At 40.8% G+C, this 20,843-nt stretch overlaps 1 protein-coding gene across 5 annotated transcripts in view; it reads left to right on the top strand.

The window, feature by feature from the left end:
- NTRK2 (neurotrophic receptor tyrosine kinase 2) overlaps positions 1 to 20,843 on the top strand; it is a 352,900-nt gene that overhangs the window by 245,235 nt on the left and 86,822 nt on the right. For all 5 annotated transcript variants that reach the window (XM_078367487.1, XM_078367483.1, XM_035303487.3 and 2 more), the window contains one exon: positions 16,487 to 16,617. In XM_078367487.1, coding sequence (XP_078223613.1) covers positions 16,487 to 16,617 — 131 coding nt within the window. The remainder of the gene's footprint in view (positions 1 to 16,486; positions 16,618 to 20,843) is intronic.

Raw genomic sequence — 20,843 nt, 5'->3', positions numbered from 1 at the left:
TTCAGAAGTTGTTTTTTAAAATGAGTACTGAATTTCCACAAAATAATAAAATTCAGCTCTCAGGTACTCAGTTTTGATGACCATTTCTGGGTTGCTGGAGCCTGGGATGGAGATCATTCTGGTGGGATGATAGTCCATAAGCACATGTGCAGCAGAAGGAGCACTGGGCCAGACAGCTTCTTGGTTGCAGTGACAGCTGCGTGGCATGGAGCTTTGTAATGAGCAGCTCTAAGGGAGATGTTTCGAGGTGCTGAAGATATCATGACAGTGATTGAGCTTGTCCACAGCTCTCACAGCCCTTGGAGGATCTCTGACTCAAGTGTACTTGCCTAGGGAGTGCTGGTTGTATAATTGCTGTTGACATTTCTGTGGTAAAAGGAGGTCAGTTCTGTTGGATTTTTCCAAGAGCAGGTGGCCTACTTTGTCCAGGCAGAGTAAATCTAAGGGTGACAATCTCATGCAGTTATTATCAGATATAATGACAATAAAAAGAAAGGGCTTTTCCTAAATACAGTTCTGCACCCAGTGAAGCTTGTTCACTTCTCTGCTCAATGAGCCAACAAAACAGTCAGGCGCCAGAGAGAGAAAAATCCTGTTTGCATTGATTGCGTCCTGAATGCCTCTGCCCACCTCCTGGGAGGCAGCTTATTTCACACATCCTCATGACAGAGTAATGCGACTTCATTGACTGGCAAGCAGCTGTCAATGCAGCCTGTGAGGTGTCTGGGTGTGCCCACACACCGAAATCAAGAGAGAATGGAAAGCACAGCACTGCAATTGAAATTTAAAGGGGAAGTAAGTCTTTACTACCAGTCACTTACAAAAGTGGAGGCTGTAGTTATGTTCAAATATAATCACATCTATGAACCCACTTGTCAAGCAATAGAAAAGCACAGTTTTCATTTATTCCCCATTTTGCTTTGGAGCAGGGCTTCAGATAACAGGTGCTAGAAAGGCAGTATCAGGAACCAAGACTCCAGCAGGGCCAGGCAAGCAGGCATTAGGATCTGACTGGCCATCCACTGCTGCCATACCCATTCCTGTATTCCTACCCCTTTTTCCCTCCTTTGCCCCTCTCCTTTGCTCCATAAAGGAGGCTTGTTTGCATCTGCTTCTGCACCTGTCTTCACCTGCATGTCCTTGCCTGACATGAGTCCAGTGAAAGATGACACATGACCACATCTTCTGACACTAGATGCAGGGATTCACATACCATGACTTCATAGTTATTTGCATTGAGGAGGTCTGAAGGGGATCTGCATGCTATTTATGCATGTGTGCAATCTTTTACTTCTGAAAAGCCTGGGAAGGAAGACCAATGGATGAAATACGGAACACTTTATGACAAATTTATATGTTTTTAATAAACTCTTTGCTTTGGCAACTCTGTGATCACTTAATTTGGCAGCATCATGGTTAAGGGGAAATATGATTGTGAAAACTATGTATGTTTCTGAGACTCATGTCGAGTATGGTAGCTGAGTGAATAATTCTTTCATTCTGATCATAAAATCACTTGGCTGTTAGAATGTATAGCTTCTCTTTTCTTTTCACTGCCACTGCTATACTCTAGAACTTAATGATAATGCTTTTATTAATGCAACAACCTTCTAGCTTCTTTCTCTTCTTTTGGGCACTTTCATTGAATTCACCATGCGTATTGCTACCAAATGATATGCTATTTACATAATGCCACTCCCTCATTAAGGAACCTACAATAGCTCCTGTCTGCTTATATAATCAAATCTAGACCCCCTTCATCTAACCTTCAAGCTCTCTATGCTCTAGTCCCATTTACCTATCTACACATACATGGAAACTTACATGCTGCTGTCTTGCATCATACCCCTGATTGAGCAGAGGAATCTTAGTCCTGCTACTCTGCCTCGGTGCCTTGCTATTTCCCCTTTTTTAAGATCACTACTTTGCCTCCGCCCATCAGATAAATACATTTTTCACATTTCACCCTAGACTCTTTTGTATCTATGAATGCTTTCCAATAGTTACCATCCACATCATCTTCTTTCTTGAGTTCCTATCACTCTAGTAGGTAAATGCTTGGCACTATTTTTACTCTAGTATCTTGCGGTGATATTAGTGTCTTATCAATAAAGCTTCATCTCCAGGATGAATTTTTTTCTTTCTTGATTCTTAGTCTCAGTAGAATGCCCAGTATGCTCCTCTGTAAAGAACACTGAAGTTGGAATTGAAAGACCAAGTTTGAGGCCTGACTCTTTAACTGACAAGCTGTGTAGCCTTGGATAAGCCCTTGACTACTTTAAACCTCTGTTCCCTTAGCTGTAAAATGGAACTCAAGACATTTTCACAGCCTATTTCACAGAGTAGTTTTAATGCTCAAATAAAATTGCATGTGAGAGTATTTTATGAGCCTTAAAGTGCTGCAAGAACAGAAGGCCCCATTATTATTGTAGTTTGTCTGTAATATTTAACTTAAGTTGAATGGTAAAATATATCTGCGAGCCATTGTGTAATCTTAAGTGCCAAATTGCTAAATAGCGGTGGCCGCACCATATAACATTGATTGTACATTTCATTGTTCAGAGTGCTTTTTATTAGGAATACCATTCTGTTCTCACCAGTGCCCTGTAAGGTTGTGGGGGCCAGGTATTTTTATTTCCACTTGCAGCTAGAAAAAGGAAATCAAAGAGCAAATACAGTAAGTGAATTTCTGTAAGTCATGTAGTTAGTTGATGGCTGCAGTTGAACTGAAGCTTCCATTCTGCCTTTTATTCCTTGCCTGAAAATTGTGATCATTTTCAGTCCCTACTTTGTCACCACCAGACCCCCTGCCTCTAGGACACTTTCCTTTGTGGTTTTCACTTTTCTACTTTGTCTTATTGGTTCTTATATAGCAAGGGTGGCTTTATATTGACTCACAAGGATCTCATTACTGTTCATTTCATTATAATTACATTTACAGTCATATGGTGGAGGGAAAAAAATATAAGGGTCATTTTTTTCTTTTTAGATGGAGTTCTGCTTTGTCGCCAGGCTGGAGTGCAGTGGCGACATCTTGGCTCACTGCCACCTCCGCCTCCCTGGTTCAAGCAATTCTTTTGGCTCAGCCTCCCGGGTAGCTGGGGTTACAGGCATGTGCCACCACACCCAGCTAATTTTTGTATTTTTAGTAGAGACAGGGTTTCACCATGTTGGCCAGGATGGTTTTGATCTCTTGACCTGGTGATCCGCCTGCCTCCGTCTCCCAAAGTGCTGGGATTACAGGCGTGAGCCACTGATCCTGGCCAAGGGTCATTTTTATTTCTCCTTATAAATACTGTTGGTTGACTGAAGAATTCTTAGGTTGGGGGACCCTGGATCAGAGAAGAGACCTGAGTTCAACGTTAGGTCCTCACTTTTTGCAGATAGCTTAATCCTCCTAATCGGTCAGGCTTTCCCTAGAGCTTGTCCATGCAGGTAAGAGGTCTGTCTCTTTTAGCCTGAGGATAAATAATGGGCTATCTGGTACTCTTCCAGACTAGAAGTAGCAGTGTACCTCCTCATCCAGTTGTCCCTCCCCTTTGCTTAAGCTGTTTCCCACTCCTTCCCTCTGTTGCACCTGCTGGTCCCAACCCTGGAACTATCTATTCTAGCCTTCACCAAATGGACAGTTCTGCAGTATTGCTGACTCTACTACAGCATGTTCTGAGCTGAGGATTCTTCTACTGTGTTTCATGCATTATCATGAAAGCCCCACCCCATTTCCCTTCCAAACTCTGTTGAAAAATCTCATCCATTAGGACTTACATTGCCCCTTCACTTCACCGTTATGGGTAAGAAGCCAATAGATACTCTCACCTCACCAATCTGAAGGGATTTCTTCAATACCTTTCTAAGGAAGTGCTGCTCAAAGTGTTGGAATCTTTCAGTCATCCCCACAGGGACAATGTCATCAGCAGATAACATCCTCAACTTCAGCATAAATTTCAGCATAATTTAACATTGGTTTATTCTTGAATGAATTTCTCCAATATAATCTACTTGGAATATTTGATGCCATTTTAATACTGTAAACCATGCCAATCCCAGATGTAAATGGTTCATACTAACATATAAGAATGGAATTTTTGATCACCCACGTAAGTAGTTCCCTGCATAATGGCATCACTGAAGCTCTCCCAGGAGAAGGCAATCTCTAGAAGGCACTGCATGACAAAACGTGGGAGCCATAACAGCAGCCAGATTAGTCTGACCCTCTGCAGTATCTACACCAGGACCCCAAAGCCCAATGGGTGGAGTAAGCCTCTTTTTTCTGAAGCAGTATGATTAGGTAAATGTGACTTTGTTGTGTAGTTCTCACTACTGTCCTCCAAAAAACTGAGTTTGTGTGGACTGCAAAGTGTGGCAGTCTTCCAGCTGACAGAAGCATACAAAACAAGTACTTATCTCAAGACAGAGGGAAGGAACCCAAGCACTGTGACTCTCACTTTATAAATCTTCTCTCAGCTCATAAACTACTTTTAACACCAGTGCTTCTTGACATTAATTCATGCCAGAGGTTTTGCAACTCATAGATATGGAGGGTGTAAAGAGGCAGGGGACAAAAGAAATCCGGTGGCTGCAGGCAAAGGGTTATTTGACTTCTGGGGACAGGCTATAGTAATATTCTACTCATTTTATACAGCCTTTGTCTTTCCTGCCTGCCCTGTTCTTATAAGAGCTATAGAGAAAAGTCATGTCAGGATATGGCTGGGATAGAGATATAAGGATGACAGATAGTTAATAGAAGAATGAAAAATAATGCAACTCCCAATTCTTGGGAGGAGATGAGAGATAGTGCAAGCTAAATCCTCCTCTATGCAGTGGGGATTAATAAGTGAGAAAACAGGGGCAGAAGATATAAGCATACTCATTAGGGTTATGGACGTAATCCCCAGAAAACCAAAAATCAAATGTGTTCAAATTGGCTGCCCAGGAGAGTGGGACCAAGGACAGAAAGGACTGTGGAAGGGTGTAATTTCTTTCCATCTTAAACTCTTTGGTACTACTTAGTTTGTTATCATATACATGTATTGCTTTTTAAATATTTTTCTTAAAATTAAAAAAAAAAAAAACACAGCCAGGAGTGATGGCTCACGCCTGTAATCCCAGCACTTTGGGAGGCTGAGGCAGGCAGATCATGAGGTCAGTAGATCAAGATCATCCTCGCCAACATGGTGAAACCCCGTCTCTACTAAAATATCAAAAAGTAGCCAGGTGTGGTGGTGTGTGGCTGTAGTTCCAGGTACTTGGGATGCTGAGGCAGGGGAATCACTTGAACCCAGGAAGTGGAGGTTGTAATGAGCCGAGATCATGCCACTGCACTCCAGCCTAGTGACAGAGCAAGACTCCATCTCAAAAAAAAAAAAAAAAAAAAAAAAAAAAGACAGAAAACGTATGAATTTTTTTTCCAAAATTCAGGGGTTCTGTGTGTGAAGATATGACTTAGTGATAAATTAGATTAAGCTATATGAAATAGCAAATATTGGTCCATTTTTGGCTCGTATGAATGGAAATTTCATTTGATTCAACTTAAATAGTTTTCAGATTTTGTTCGTTCATGTGGACATGTCTTCACTGAAAGCCCAGCACGTGATAGTGGCATCCTGCCATTCTGGAAATGTTGCAATTCATTGTGTCCAACAAATGTTCTCTTTCCAACCAACACTTCAAGTTCTGCTCAGCTTACTAGAGAGAGTTCGCAGGGCACATCTTCCAACCCTGAACCCTATGCTCAAAGTATTTGCTCCCTCTAATACCGTTAATACAGTATTTTTTACATGTGTTATGGCAGTTCTTACATTTTGCCTTTTACAACTGTTATTTGTATACTTGTCTCATCTCTCAGTTAGACAGTCCTTCCTTTGAGCAAAAGAATCATGTTCTGTAGGGAGAGACTGTGTGGGCTTTGAAGCCATTTCTGGCATGCCTTGCCCACTTTTCAGCTGCATGACTTTGGACACCTTCCTTAACATCTCTAAGACCCGGTTACTACATCCCCAAAATGGGGACAGTGATGTCTCTCCTGAGGCCCATCAGGATGTTTGAATCAGAGGATGCATGCACAGCGCTTACAGCACACAGCTAATGTGCAATTAACACCATTTACTTCCTCTTCCTCTTATTCATCTTTGAGTCTTCCCAGCACTAAACACAGTTCTTTTTCCCATAGATGATTAAATGGTGAATGAGGCAGTAGGTTGGTTTGAAAGATTTTGGAAGTATCGCAAAATCCTTTCAGGATAATAGATATTAACACTACCTGTTATTGCCGTTTATCACATTCTGATTGCGTTATTGTCATTGATATATTTCTCTTAGCTATTCCCGTGCCCTCATTAGACTATGTGCACAGAGAAGATACTTCATGTTTATGTAAAAATAAAATGTTTATTCATTAGGATAGGGGTCAGGGAAGCCCCTGAATAACCACTACTGTGATTTTTGAATTTATCTCCACCAAATCAAAAGATTTCTTACACAATGGAACATTCCTTCAGAGGTTTATTGGTAAAGGACAACTTACTTAAAGAAGTCAATTAGAAAACTCTAGTAGCTGCCATGCACAGTGACTCACACCTGTAATCCCAACACTTTGGGACGCCAAGGCGGGCTGATCACTTGAGGTCAGGATTTGGAGACCAGCTTGGCCAACATGATGAAACCCTGTGTCTACTAAAAATACAAAAATTAGCTGGGCATGGTGGCTCATACCTAAAAACTCCCAGTTACTTGGGAGGCTGAGCTTGGGAGGTGGAGGTTGCAGTGAACTGAGATCACCCCACTGCACTTCACCATGTATCGACAGCGTGAGACTCCATCTCTAAAACAAACAAACAAAAACTGAGGTAGCTACTAGTTTAAATTGTTGAAGGAAGTTTCTGTGGGGAGGACACAGGAGTGGAGGATATCAGGTATAAAACAGACACCAGCACAGAGAGCTCAGTGGAGGTTTATGCCTGGCATGGTGGCATGTACCTGCAGTCCCAGCTACTTGGGAGACTGAGGCAGGAGGCTTGTTTAAACCCAGGAGGTTGAGGCTGCAGTGAGCTGTGATTATGCCACTGCACTGCACTCCAGCCTGTGTGATAGAGTGAGACCCCGTTTCAAGAAAGAAAGAAAGAAGGAAGGAAGGAAGGAAGGAAGGAAGGAAGGAAGGAAGGAAGGAAGGAAGGAAGGAAGGAAGGAAAGAGAGAGAGAGAGAGAGAGAGAGAAAGGGAAGGAAGCAAGGAGGGAGGGAGGGAAGGCAGGAGGGAGGGAAGGAAGGAAAAGAAGGAAAGAAAACAAGTTTACGCACACAGTGTGGGAGATACAAGGGAGAAAGCACTAGGCTTTCCAGCCTTGAGAGCAGGAAGAACTTTAGGGCACTGGGATGCAGAGTCGGAGGGGAAGGCAGATAAGACTGTCTGGCCCACCTGCCAGGATTTTGTACAATCACGCTGCATAATGATTCTTGAAAATACAAACATTGCCGCGACTGACTGACAAGAATTGTTCCAGCGGGGAGAGCTGTCAGGGCAAATCAATCCAATTCTACCACATGCCAGTGTGTAGAACAGATATAATTTTGGCTGTTCGGCAATGTCAAAGCGAAGGATGTACCGTATGTGTATTTTGAAATGTGGTGTTCTTTTTAGTCTAACAGCTTGAAAGATTTCAGGGGCTTTCCCCCCTTGGCTTTTTTCTAGAAGTTTTGAGAATTTAACTTCAAATAACTCCATTGCTTTTATCTGCTGTAACGTGCAGGTTACATTAAGCCTTTCTCCCTCCACTCCTATGGACATCTGTTCTCCTATGGGGTATTAAACATTGGCCTAGTGAGGAAAGGGCCATTTGCTGGCATTGCATGCTGTATGAGGCATCTCTAGGTCCCTAATGACCTCCCAGAAATGTAAAGTTGATTTGCAACAGTCTCTAGTTGATCACTGCACCAAGCAAATGCAAGGCTTGACCTAGAGGCTTAGGATAGCTCGTGTGTCTAGGCCTCTTGGAAATCTCTGAAGGTCCACTTGCTCCTTCAGTGGCCCAGTGCTATGAAGGCCTGAGGCCCTCAGAAGTTAGCTCACTGAAAGTCTCTCTTTTCTGTTTCAGAATTTTTCTGTACTCCCATTCCACTGCCCTCTCTGCACCTTCCCTAGGAATCTCTCCCACCAGTTATCTCCTCTGCCTTCTTCTTCCCTCCTTCTCCTTCTTCTTCTCTTTCTTCTCATTCTCCTCCCCCTCCTTCTTCTTCTCCTCATCCTTCTCCTTCTCCTCCTCCTCCTTTTCCTTCTTCTCCTTTTCCTCTTCCTCCTCCTCCTTCTTCTCCTTCTCCTTCTCCTTTTTTCTTCTTTGTAGCTGTTTTATTTCTGACCCTTGACTATTCCTCTTAACTTAACAAATACTCTCAAACCTCAAAACAGCCTCTAAGCCCCATATGCTGGAGCCATGGTGCTGTCTCTAGATGAACCTGTCTGCTGTGCCCCCTGCCCACTCCCCAGTCTCTTACAGGCTCAGCCTCCATTCTCCAGTCCTGGCTTCCATTTTCTCACTTCCCATTTAGGACTCCACCAAGGGCAGGCTGCCTTCTGTTGTCTTCAGGGTCATGATCCATGGCCCTTTCCTGCCTTTGATTAGTTCATCTTCATCTTGTTCTCTGTCTTTCCCTGATTTTCCTCATAGTCATTCTCTGAGGATTAGTTTTTGGGGACATCCTCTGTACCCTTTGGAATCACAGACCTAATTGCAGGCTGGGGAAAGCACCTCCCACAAGAATCTTGCTGAGCTGTGGACCTTTGGTAGATAAGAGGCTGGAGAGGAAAAATGGGTGAGGAATGGGATGGAGCCCGCCCCCAGCTCTGTACCAGCCTCTGTGAGGACAAGTTCTAGTGCTATATGCCCTAACTGGCTTCCTTGCTTTAAGTTTTAGTGCAGCCACTTGTCCTGATCCAGTCTTGCCATGCTCAAAGGTCTTCAACAGCTTCCTAGAACTTACATGTATAATGTAAAGTCATGGACTCATGGCTGTGGAGTGTGTGGGCTGGGGCAGACCTAAGATGCCAGTTAGTCCAAACTCCCTTATTTAACAGTGAGGAAGGGGAGGCGCAGAGAATGAAGTCATATTTATTAGTGTCAGAACTCATCTGAACTACTTGGTGAGATACTCAAAGCCCTCCATAATACAGTCTCTTTCTTTTCTTTCTTTCTTTTTAATGGCATGTTGCCTGCCGCTCCTTTTTAGGAAAAACTAAGATAAATCACTATTTCCTAAATCTACTCTGGACTTTTCTTTCTCTTCATCCTGGTTCTTTCTCTTCTTCCCTTTTAAGTGTTCTCTTTCTTACCCTTTCTTTTTCTCTTGTTCAATTACTCATCTATTTTTACATGTTTGTGTTATTATTTGTTCATAAAATAGTTTTGGTTGTCTCCTGTATTCCAGGCTCAGCATTGGATTAAGGGAAATTACACCTATTTGTCAACTCCATGCCCAAAGCATTCTTGAGTATGCTTTTTTAAATTTATTTTAATGCCATTATGATAAGAGCTGTGGACTCCTTATACAATGCCTTGGCTGAAGGTACCTTTTGTGTCATATGTTTATTCCTTATTGATTTCTGTCATGAGAAATATTTTTAGGAAACTCACTTCTTACTCTAGAGACATTTTTGAGGACATTGATTATTGTGCCTATCAGCATCCCTTGTGTAAAATCTATTTGATGTGTTCCTTTGAAAACAAACTATCATGAAGCATCTTACCTCCCAGAAGGAATCCCTGTGTTTTTATTTATGAGTAGCCAAAATTTTGTGAATTATTGTGATTTCTTTTTGGCTTCTCCTGCCAGGAAGCTTAGAATCAACTTATGACTTAAGTTTACTAACCACTGGACACCCTAGCACCTGCATGCCTGCATTTCTACTTAACACCTTGTCTTAACTTCCAATTTTATTTCTCTTCACTTCAGCTATTACTAACGTTTTTGTTTTTCTTTGTGTCATTTATAGTACCTAAAATCTTTTTTGACTGGAGCAAAAATGTAAGTAAATGGCATGAAAGATATATGTACATAGATTTTTCTGCCCTTTAGGTTGTAAGTTTCTTGAAGACGGGGATTATTTTACTCTTCACTTTCTCTAAGCCCTAGAAAAATGCCAAGGCACTTTTAGTAGGTGCATGGGAAAAGTTTATTGAACTTAATTGATAGAAATAGACCCATGATTCCCTAGATAGACACGGTTGAACTCATATGCTTTCTCTTTCACTTTGTTTTTTGTAAGAAGATCAAGACAGGGTGTGTTGTAGTGGAAAGAATTCAAACCCTGCCTATTACTAATTGCACAATCTCACATAAGTTATTTAGCTAATCCAATCCTCCTTTTTGTCCTTAATTTGAAAATGAAGGTAAAAATACTCTTTCAGATTGCACTGATGATTGATAAGTCTTGTAAATATTTCAGCACATTCTCTGGCCCATAATAGCAATCAGCACAGGTTAGGCACCCTCTTCCCTCCCTATTTTCTCATTTCATTGGAAATAGTACTTGGAAAAGCAAAAGTAAGTGGATTGCTCTATGGCCGCAAGTAAGTCAATTAACTGAGGTGTCATCTGTAAAATAAGTGTGGCTATTGACCTCATTCAGAGGGATATGAAATTAATTGATGATAATGCACATTGGGAATTTTTGCTGAGAAGTGCTTCAGAATGGCTCAGCCTTGTTATGTGCTCTATTTCATCCTTAATATTATTTATGAATATTTAGTCTTTTCTTGTTCTGGTGTGTTTTATCTCTGTGGTCTTAATTTCATTTATTTTTAATTTGGTACCAACTTGTATCTTAACAAAAATGTAGGTGAAACTTTAAGGCACAGTTTCTGTCTTTCACACAAATTTGTTTTTTACAGGTGGATGATTTTACCTGATTTAATATACTGCTAACACATTAAGATATTTGGAAAATCATTTTTTGTTAATTTTATTTTATATCAAATTCAAGTATTTTTTTGAAGTATTTAACTTTTACATTCTGCTTTTAACACTCATATTTGATGTTTGTCAATAGTTTTCTAATGAAATTGTTTATTATTAGATGCTTGGTTCATTTCAGATCACAAATATGAGTGTTTCAAGTGTTCCTAATAGAAAAGATATTAACTAAATGAAATATCTGTTTTCACTTTAATGTCAGGAGATCCTCTCTGTCTTCAGTACCAATCAGGGTCCTGTATTTGAGTCCAAGTGTCGCTTTTCTGAGAGGCAGGAAACCTGAATCCAAGCTTGGTCACCTTCCAGCTGTGGGGCCTAGGGAAAGTCATGTCACTGGTGCCAAGCCTCTCACTGATCTGTCAAGCCCCAGGGAGCCAGTCTCAATGATCTTTAAGTTCTCTTCCTATCACAACATTTGGCCCTGGGAGATGGAATTGCTGAAGGCAGTCTCTGCATTTAGGACCACAGGGAAACCGAAAGAGAGAATTTCAGGAACTCCCAGTATAGAACATTATCTTCTAGAGTATATTACTTTTTGTCTTTCTACTGAAAACTTTAAGATTTCTCTCTTTTTAACTGCAGGTTGCTTTGTCCTTTGCATATATTAGATACTGAATAAATGTCTCAGTTGAAAGTCCATCCGTTTAGCAGAATATGTCCACTGGGCCAAGAGTTTCTATGAAACCTCATTATTGAGGAAATGGGAAAGACACATTTCCTATCTGAGACCTTAAATGAATAAAGTTATATTTATTTTTTATTGGTTTTATATTTCACAGCAATGGGTATAGACATGGATTGATGCTTTAATCTATTGCCTGTGTATATATATATATAGAATATGTACTTCTGGGAGGAATCTATACCAGAAATTTGATTTAAGCAACCTGAAACTACAAGCATCTATGTCAACTGCCAAAGACACGTTGTGATAAAATGCATTTTTCAGGACTCTAATGTGATACTAACACAAAGCTGGAAGTCAGTTCACTTCTGGTACTCATGGGACAAATGACCAAGGGCACCACATTTCTATTCTGAAAAATCCCATCAGTGACAGAGATGCCCAGACAGGGTGCAGATCACACCAGTTTGGTGCTGTATTTTCTACAGCTCTTATTTGATTTCTCCTTTTCCTTTGGCAGGGTGAATTTAAAAAAAAAAAATTTCTATAAAACTTTTTTAAACTGGTGATAGTTTTGAGTTTTCCTTCAAATCTAGGAAGTCATTCATGGTAGAGTTTGAGCTTTTTTTTTTTTTTGAGACAGAGTCTCATTCTGTCACCCAGGCTAAAATGCAGTGCCACAATCTCAGCTCACTGAAACATCTATCTCCCTGGCTCAAGCAATTCTCCTGCCTGAGACTCCCGAGTAGCTGGGATTATAGATGTACACCACCACGCCCATTTAATTCTTGTATTTTTAATAGAGACAGGGTTTTACCATGCTGGCCAGGCTGGTCTCAAACTCCTGATCTCAAGTGATCTCTCTGCCTCGGCCTCTGAAAGTGCTGGGATTATAGGTGTGACCCACCGCACCTGACCTCTTATTTATTTTTTATTACAGTTGTTCATGTTGGGTTTGAGATGATTTTGCTCAAGTCTCCAAAGTTAAGAGCAGCCAATTGGCTGATCACAGAGAATGGAGGAATATGAGAATTCTGCTTGCTTATGTGATAACTTATTTATCATGGAATCCTTAGGCATGCCTCACTCAGGATATAAAAATGTCCATAGAGCCTTTCTAGAATGTGAATCGGGGCATCGCTTCCTTCGTTAAAAAAAAATCTTGCTCTCAGGAAAAGTCAGTCTAATGTCATACAGTCAGCCAAATTAAACCTTTGGATGTATGGCCTCTTAGCTCCACTGTTGAAAGGTGCAGGAGAAATGGCAGCCCAGTGTTTTTAAAGCTTAGGCAGGTTACTGAGCCTTTCTGAGCCTGGACCCTAAGAAGGAAGACACTGGTAGGGTGGTGAGGAAAAATGTGGGCCCAGAGCTCAGTGGGTGAGAGGAGCAACCAAGATGTCAGCAGAGGTGGTGCAAGCTAATGGCTCCCTAAGATAGAAGCTTCAAGACAGCTGGGGCTCTAGCAGGTGGGAGAGGGAGTAAAGGATCAGAATAATCAGGTGTGCAGGCCCTGAAGTACCTGCAGATGAGGGATGAAGATGGCATCCAATTGAGAGGCTTGGGCATCTTTGGTTCATTGCCAAGATTTTATTTAAATCAGGGAGGTAAAGGGATGTTTAAGGAGAGTTGAGGAAATAAGGAGCTTGTGGAATCACATGCAGACAGTGAGCTCAGAGCACACCGAGGAAGGCTGTCCAGGGGAGGTGAAGAGGCATGAACAAGCCACGTTGGGAGGATAGTGTCTGGATAACCAGGGACTTCCTGTGGTGTTGTAGAGAAATGAAAAATGGGCAAGTTAGGATAAGTCTGGATGCCCTCTTAGAGGAGAATGGGAAGACATTCTTAGTTCAATGATGTGGAAGCTTCAGATTAGATGTTCTTCCCACTCCTGCCATCTGAGAGAATTGAGCTACTTTATCACCTACATCTTAAAAGGGTTGTCCTCAATGAACCCAAATGACATAGTCAAGTAGTATTTGTCTGTAGTTATTATTATTAAACATATTTTTCCACAGATATTTATAAAGCACTGATTGTATGCATAGCACTGTGAGGCCCTTTCAGGAATACAAATACAAAATTGTGGCCTGTGCCCCTAAGTAGCTCAGTCTTAGAAAAGATATTTATTCCATCTAGAGAGAATACATCGGCAAAAGGGCACTGCTCAGATAATCAGTGCCCCAAAGCACAACAAATAGATAAATGCAAATATAGTAGCCCATTTGCTTAAGAGGTACCTTTAGTACGTTCAATGTCAACACGGGAAAACTGGTTTAATCACTTTGGTTTTGGAAATGATGAAATTGTGGCTTTGGCTTTAACAACCTATTTTTCGCCAAATATTTCTCCTGCTTGGACTACGAAAAGATAGAGGGTATGTAAATCAAATGCAAAAAAAAAAAGCTAAAATACTTGCCTTGCTCTGGTTAGAGTGAGAAGTAAATCAAGTGGGAATTTAATTCCCAATGAACATGTGACAACCAGGGAGTTAAATATTAGATTTAAACAGGGCAGCTAATTATCTGGAAGAATTACATTTGTGTCTTTATATGGGCACTCTACCTAATGAACACATTTCTTGCCTCTTAAATTCAGGCATCGCTACTGGAGCATGAGAAATTAATATACGCTGTTATATTCATCAATATTGTTGCTCATAAAAAGACCTTTTGATTTTATCACCCTGAGTTTCCAGAGACTCACGGAGGTATTCACAGCTCTGAACCACATGAATTATCAGGGGGAAAAAAATCTCATTAAACCAAAATCTTAATTACCACTTGCATTTTCTATAAAGTTGTATCCAAAAAGAAACTGAACAAGCTGTCCATCAACAGAGAAGGCATAAATAAACAGTGGTATAGTCTTGCCATAGAATATGATAAAGTGGTACAAGGGAAATAATTCCAACTTATACACGCAATACAACCCAATCTCAAGGACACTGTTGAGTGAGAGATGCAAGATCTGTAAGAATATGTACAGTATGACTCCATTTAACGTACGTTCGAAAACAGGCAAAGCTGAACAAGCTCTTGTTAGAGAGGTAGCCCTGATAGTAAACTTATAAAGGAAATGATTAAGACAAGATTCAAGAGGATAGTTATCCCTGGGAGATGAGTAGAAATGTGGGTACAATCAGGAAAGAATACATTGGTGCTTCGAAGTTACTAGTGGTATTCTATTTCTTAAGTGGGATGGTGGGTTCATAGGTATCCATTTTATTATTATTATTTACTGCCATTTAAATCAAACTGCAGAAATATGGTTTATATTTTCTGTTGCTTTTATAATGCAGTTCACGATCAATTTTAAAAACTTTTTTAAAAATGTTATCAAATTACACCATAGTACCAAATCTCTACTTTGAGTTGCATGGGGCATCAGGAGATATTTAGGGCTTGCTCTTGGCCTTGGGAGTTTACAGATGTGAAACAACTGGGGGATACATCAGAATATAACTGAGCACAAGCCAGGGCAGAATGTGAGTTCAGAGAAAGAGGTCTTTGGTGCTCAAAATGGTCCTGGAAAGCTCTTTGAGGAAGAATTTGAACAGGGTTTTGAAGGATGAACTAAGCATAGAGGAAGCCTGGCAATTGTTTTTACTTTTTTCTCTATTTCTCATATAAATCAAGTCTCTGCTCATGTTTAACACAATTTACAATTGAAAAGGGACTTTGCAATGCAGAAGAAAAGACATGAACTCTGGATTCCTACAGACTCGGCTTCAAATCCCAATTCCATTCCCAGACTGTGAATCTTTAAAATTCCTGCAGACTGTTTTCCCACTTGTAACATGCAGAGAGGATTACGTCACAGGATTGTGAGAACGAAATGAGAGAATATAGTTGGCCACACATTCCAAGCTCTAGAGGGCATCACAATCTCTTTTTAATGCAGTACCACGTAGCAACAAGCAGTTCAGAAAACAATACAAGTCAAGACCCGGTGGAACTCCTGTGCTAAGGGCCTCAACATTTAATGTGCTGAGTGAGGAGGTGCAGCTTGCATGTAGTTTCCTCCTCTGCAGGGTCTCCTTGTGAGTCTCTCTTCCATGAGCTCTGTCCTTGGGTGTGCTGCCCCTCTGGTTTCCACCTTGCAGCCAGTGAGCTTCTTGGGATCCTTAATTGCCTCCTGCCTTGTGCACCATGGGGGCATATGCATGAGTAACTTGAGCCAGCTCTGATCCAAACTGTAGGGAAAAATATTCTCTTGTCCTGGGATTCGTCTGTTTTGGTCTCTTCGTGGCCTTGGAGAGCCAAGATTGGACCATAGTTTTAGAACAGGGCTAAGGAAGCTAGTCTTTCGTGCAGACGTCTAGATGTTTCTGACCCAAACCAAGGAAGTCAGTGAGGTCCAATCATGTTTTAGCCCACCCCACTAGAAGGCCAAAACTCAGGTGAGGCCAAACTTTAATTAACAATGCACAGATCTCGCACTTTCCTTTTGTATCCTCTGACTCTGTCTCCCTTACGAATCTGAGATGGCTTAACAAAGAATTCAGGATCGTTAGCTATCTCTCTGCTTTGCCCCACAGGACACACTACTAACAAATACATGCAAAGCATCTGGCTTATAAGAAGCCTGCCATTAACGTGAATTTCTCATTTCTCCCCCTTTTTAGTCTATAAAGTTTATCTTGGATATTTTGGAGTCACCAACTAGGTACCTACTTTAGTTTTATCAGAAACCATAATTGAGTTCTGGAGAATAAGGTGATGAAACCTTCTCCCAGCCATTTGGGGTGGACTGTGAAGATGGACACCCAGCTTTTTTGGTTCATTTTGTGCAGAGGAGAGACTCTGGGCCTGGAAGCTCAGGTGCAGGCCACCGACTCCCCACCTGCCGCCTTCACCTCCGCATGCTTCAATTCCAATTTCCATTCTGTCTTTGTTTTGCAGTTGTTCAGCACATCAAGCGACATAACATTGTTCTGAAAAGGGAGCTAGGCGAAGGAGCCTTTGGAAAAGTGTTCCTAGCTGAATGCTATAACCTCTGTCCTGAGCAGGACAAGATCTTGGTGGCAGTGAAGGTAAGAGAACATTCCAGAATGTCTCATTATCCATGATGACACTCGTGTGTGGAAATTTAACTCTATTTTATTACATTTTGGTGGCCAATGCAAGAGTAAATCATTCCTGCTATGGTAGATGTATCCAAATTCCTTTAAACTAAATGGTTAGTGGAAAGGACATTTGGAGCACATCCAGCCATAAGAAGTCCTTCTCAGGGGCCACTGACAAGTCTGCGGGCTGTGAAGAGCTCTGAGCCTCTCTTCCAAATCCATGCTAACTGAATTTTGGATGCAAGTCCATGGGCAAAACAGAATTCAGCCAGTGGGGTCCTGAAGACTCATCTATCTCCTCAGATTGTTCAGTGCTTGTGCCATGCTCAGCTGAAGCTTGTGTCAGTTTCATGATTCTGGAAGGAAGGATTGTGGATTTACTTCCCCTCTCAGCCTCTGTGCCACTCAGTTCTCTACCTTGACCCTCCCACATGCGTACAAATCTCCAGGGTTTTATATAGCACAGGCACGATTTAATCCCAGGCTGGATGGCATCTCTTGTGGAATTCACATCCCTAGGAGACATGGTGTTCTTACTAAAATAAAGAAGACTGGTTCTCACTCATAGGTGGGTGTTGAACAATCAGAACACGTGGACTCAGGGAGAGGAGCATCACACACTGGGGCCAGTTGTGGGGGATAGGGGAGAGACAGCGCGGGGTGGGGAGGGATAACATGGGGACAAGTGCCAGATATAGTATGCATCTGAAGTTAAATAAATAAATAAATAAAACTAAAGATAAAAAATTATAAAAAAGAAGACTGAAAATCTTCCATTGTAGTCGTGTCCTCATAGACTCAATAAGGAGTCCTGGTCTTCAATAAGCTAAGCATTATGATTGAAAAGGATACAATTTCCACTGTGCTCTCTAAAACACAAGGATTAAAAAAAGCACAAAAGGCTTCAGGTATTTTACATATACTTTCTCAAAAATTTTTTAACTCACCAGAATATATATATATATATATATATATATATATATATATATATACACAATGCTTAAAAAGATGTATATTTATAAAATGAATGAAGTTTTGAATCAATATGGACATGACTAATGTAATAAAATGTAAGTTCTTGACTTAATGTGTTTGAGTTATTTGCTGTGCTTTATTTCTGCCAAACAGGAAACATTTTTACAAATGGCATTTATTTACTGCTTATAACCAGGACAACTTTTCATTTCAGAAAATCAGGAGTCTATTCCATTACTGTTATACTTAACAGTAAAATGTTTCAGTATATACATAATGGGCAGCTGAGAAGATAAATAAAATTATTCACGAAGACCTCTGGCAGAAAAAATGGTTTCTGTTATCCAAATAGAAAAACTGTACATTTGTTTCTTTGTCACCAAAAGAAACTAACCAAGGTGGCATGATACTCCTAAACTCTTAGAGAAGACTCCTGAAATCTGCACTTTGGGGTAAATAAAGTACAGGCCTTCCTAGGAATTACAAATGTAAACATTTTTCAAATAAACGTCATCCCTCAAGATAGGCAAATGGAGAGAGAGAGAGAGAGAGAGAGAGAGAGAGAGAGAGAGAGAGAGGCAGAGGAGAGAGGCAGAGGAGAGAGGAGAGGAAGGAGATCCTAGAGAGATGTGAGGTTGAATGGGGTAGAAGGTGGCAAAGTGAGAATCTTCCAGTCATTTTGGAGATGTTTAATTCTTGCTTTTGCTATTACTTCCTCTTTTATTTTACTTACTCAAAAAGTTTTATTTGTCATTGTTTAGCACAAAATGTTCAGAATATTTGGCAGTGTTATATCTGCAGTCTCTGCTTTCTTTTTCTTACTGTATCTTTTTTTTCCCCTTTTGGTTAAATGAGACCAAAATGTGTATCAATTTTTGTAAATTCATAGTTTGATCACATATTAGAGCTGGAAGAATCTTTGGGAGCATCTAATCCTAGGCTAGCCATGCATTATTGACAAGGAAAAGTAAGATTCATGTTCTGGGCCCACATATTTTACTGACAACCAGGAAGCTAAGTCAGACCTTCGGACTCTGCATTCACTTCCTGGTGTCACAAGGTGAACTCTGTGAATGTAAAGAAATCCTGGGAGACTAGGGAATCTTAGATGGCCGTGTAGGAAGAGCTGAGAAACCTCAGCCAGATATAGAGATGGAGCCAAGAGATTTCTCAGTGGTATGGCCTTTCTTCTTAGTACCACTTCTTGTCCTGTGCCTACTTCTCTGTACTTCTTGCAATATCTTTAAGGAGAGTGTGTTGCATAGCTGAATCCAGGGCACCCTCAGCTTATGTGTTACATTCCTTCCAGACATTTGCTGAAACAGGACTTCAGGGCTTGGAAAACTAACAAGGAAGAGTTAGCTGATGACAGCAATGTTTAGCCTCGTGCCTGGCCTTAAAAGACATCTTATGCCATTCCATTTTCCTGCCCACGACATGCTTTTGTTTGGGCATATGTCCCGTAACCACTGTCAGTGAGGCCCTTCTCTGGTTTATATCCCAATCACTGCCCTAGTTCCACCTCTGAACCAGACCTAAGGTCTAGTTTTCACACACATCCTGGCTTTGCCAAGTATTTGCAAAGTAATGACCTATCATGAGTGTTTATTTAATCAACACTGCTTAAAAAAAGAAAAAAAAAAGGATTTAATTCTTTGTTATATTCCAACTCTTCTCTTTGCTAGTTTCATTCCTGTTGAAATTCAAATGAAACTATCATCTATCATCTCAAATAAGGAGAACAAAGAGCCAGCAAACCAAAAATTCATTTCAACTTCACAGTCACAAACCTAAGAAGTCTCATGTCTCATGTCAGTGACCTTACACATGAATTTTTTAAAATCAGAAGTTTTGCTTATGTTTGCTAGAATAATTTCAAGCTTCAAAGAGAATGTTTATTTCAACTCTCTGGGATTCAGAGGCTACAGCCACATAAGGGTCTAGCTGGACCTTCCACAAGCTCCAGGGTAAATTGTATCAGAATAATCCAAGAACCTTTCACAGAGCTGCCACTCGTCAGCTTGACCTGCTCATTTTTAGGGCTTTGGGTCTATTGAAAGTTTATTCAAAGACTATCCAAAGGAGCCTGGGAAGCAAATGTCTGTGGTTCAGCCCTAACCACAATGAAGGGATTTTTTAAAGGAATGAAACCAACTGAATGTAGCTGCTGGGGACTGCACAGTTTCTCACCTCTGTGGAGTGGCTGCCGGGCTTGCTCCTCTTCCATTGGAGACACCCAGGGGTGTTTGACAGCCTTTATGCTGTTGCTTAGCAACCCCTGCAGCATTGATTATGCATGCTAAGAAATCGCAGCTATTGTCCTTTTTCCTTCTCTAGAAGGAGCTGACTCTGGTGTGAAATCTAAGGCTTTACTTTCAGATTGACAGATGTCAGATTCCTGTAAATTCTGATGTTGATGATTTAAGAGCTTGAGGGATCCATAGGAAGCAGTTTAGGGTAGAAGTGATCCTAAGACATGGCATGACACTCGAGGGTGCACAGAGCTGAGCATGCCTCTCCCATTAGAGTATCTGCTTGTTTGGATACAACCGGATTGCCCCATTCTTGACATTTTTGGATGACCTTTGTTTTTTTAGTGAAATTGATCTATCAACCATTTTTTCCTTTCGCACTGAATTATAATCAAAGAACCCACAGAGAAGATGAGAAGCAGAGAAACCAGTCTTTGTCAAACTGAGTTACTTTACCTTTAAGTAAGGCAATTGCCAAGGAAACGCTTCATTGCAGTTTCCCTGCATTAACTGTGGATGCATTAGCTATTTTTGGCTCCATCCAACCTGTATTTCCAAAGCTACAGTTCCTATAACATTTCCTTGTGCTATGAATCCACACTGATTTTTGTTTTTTAAATATATCCACAACTGTGTGTTGTGGGATTCATGGTCTCTCCTCCCCTCCCCACTAACTCAGGTGTATTTCTAGAAACATCAAATGCTGAATAGGAGAGAGACCTTAGAAATCATATATATAACCCAAGCCTCATATTTTATGGATGAGAAAACTGAGACTCAAGGAAGTCGAGTGACTTCCCCAAGGTGTAAGTTAAAGTGAGTCAGAGGTGTTGCACAGGAAGAAGACTTGCAAAATAAAAAATGGTAAAATTTGACTTCAGCAAGCACTTTCATTGGAATCTGACTTAGGATTTTTGCTTTTCATGTTTCTGAATTCTTTCTTGTCTAGAGAGAAAATGATGTTTT

The sequence above is a fragment of the Callithrix jacchus genome, chromosome 1 (assembly GCF_049354715.1).
Source record: "Callithrix jacchus isolate 240 chromosome 1, calJac240_pri, whole genome shotgun sequence".
Classification (NCBI taxonomy): domain Eukaryota; kingdom Metazoa; phylum Chordata; class Mammalia; order Primates; family Cebidae; genus Callithrix; species Callithrix jacchus.
The sequence above is the reverse complement of the archived record's forward strand: the minus strand, read 5'-3'. Positions and strand labels throughout refer to the sequence as shown.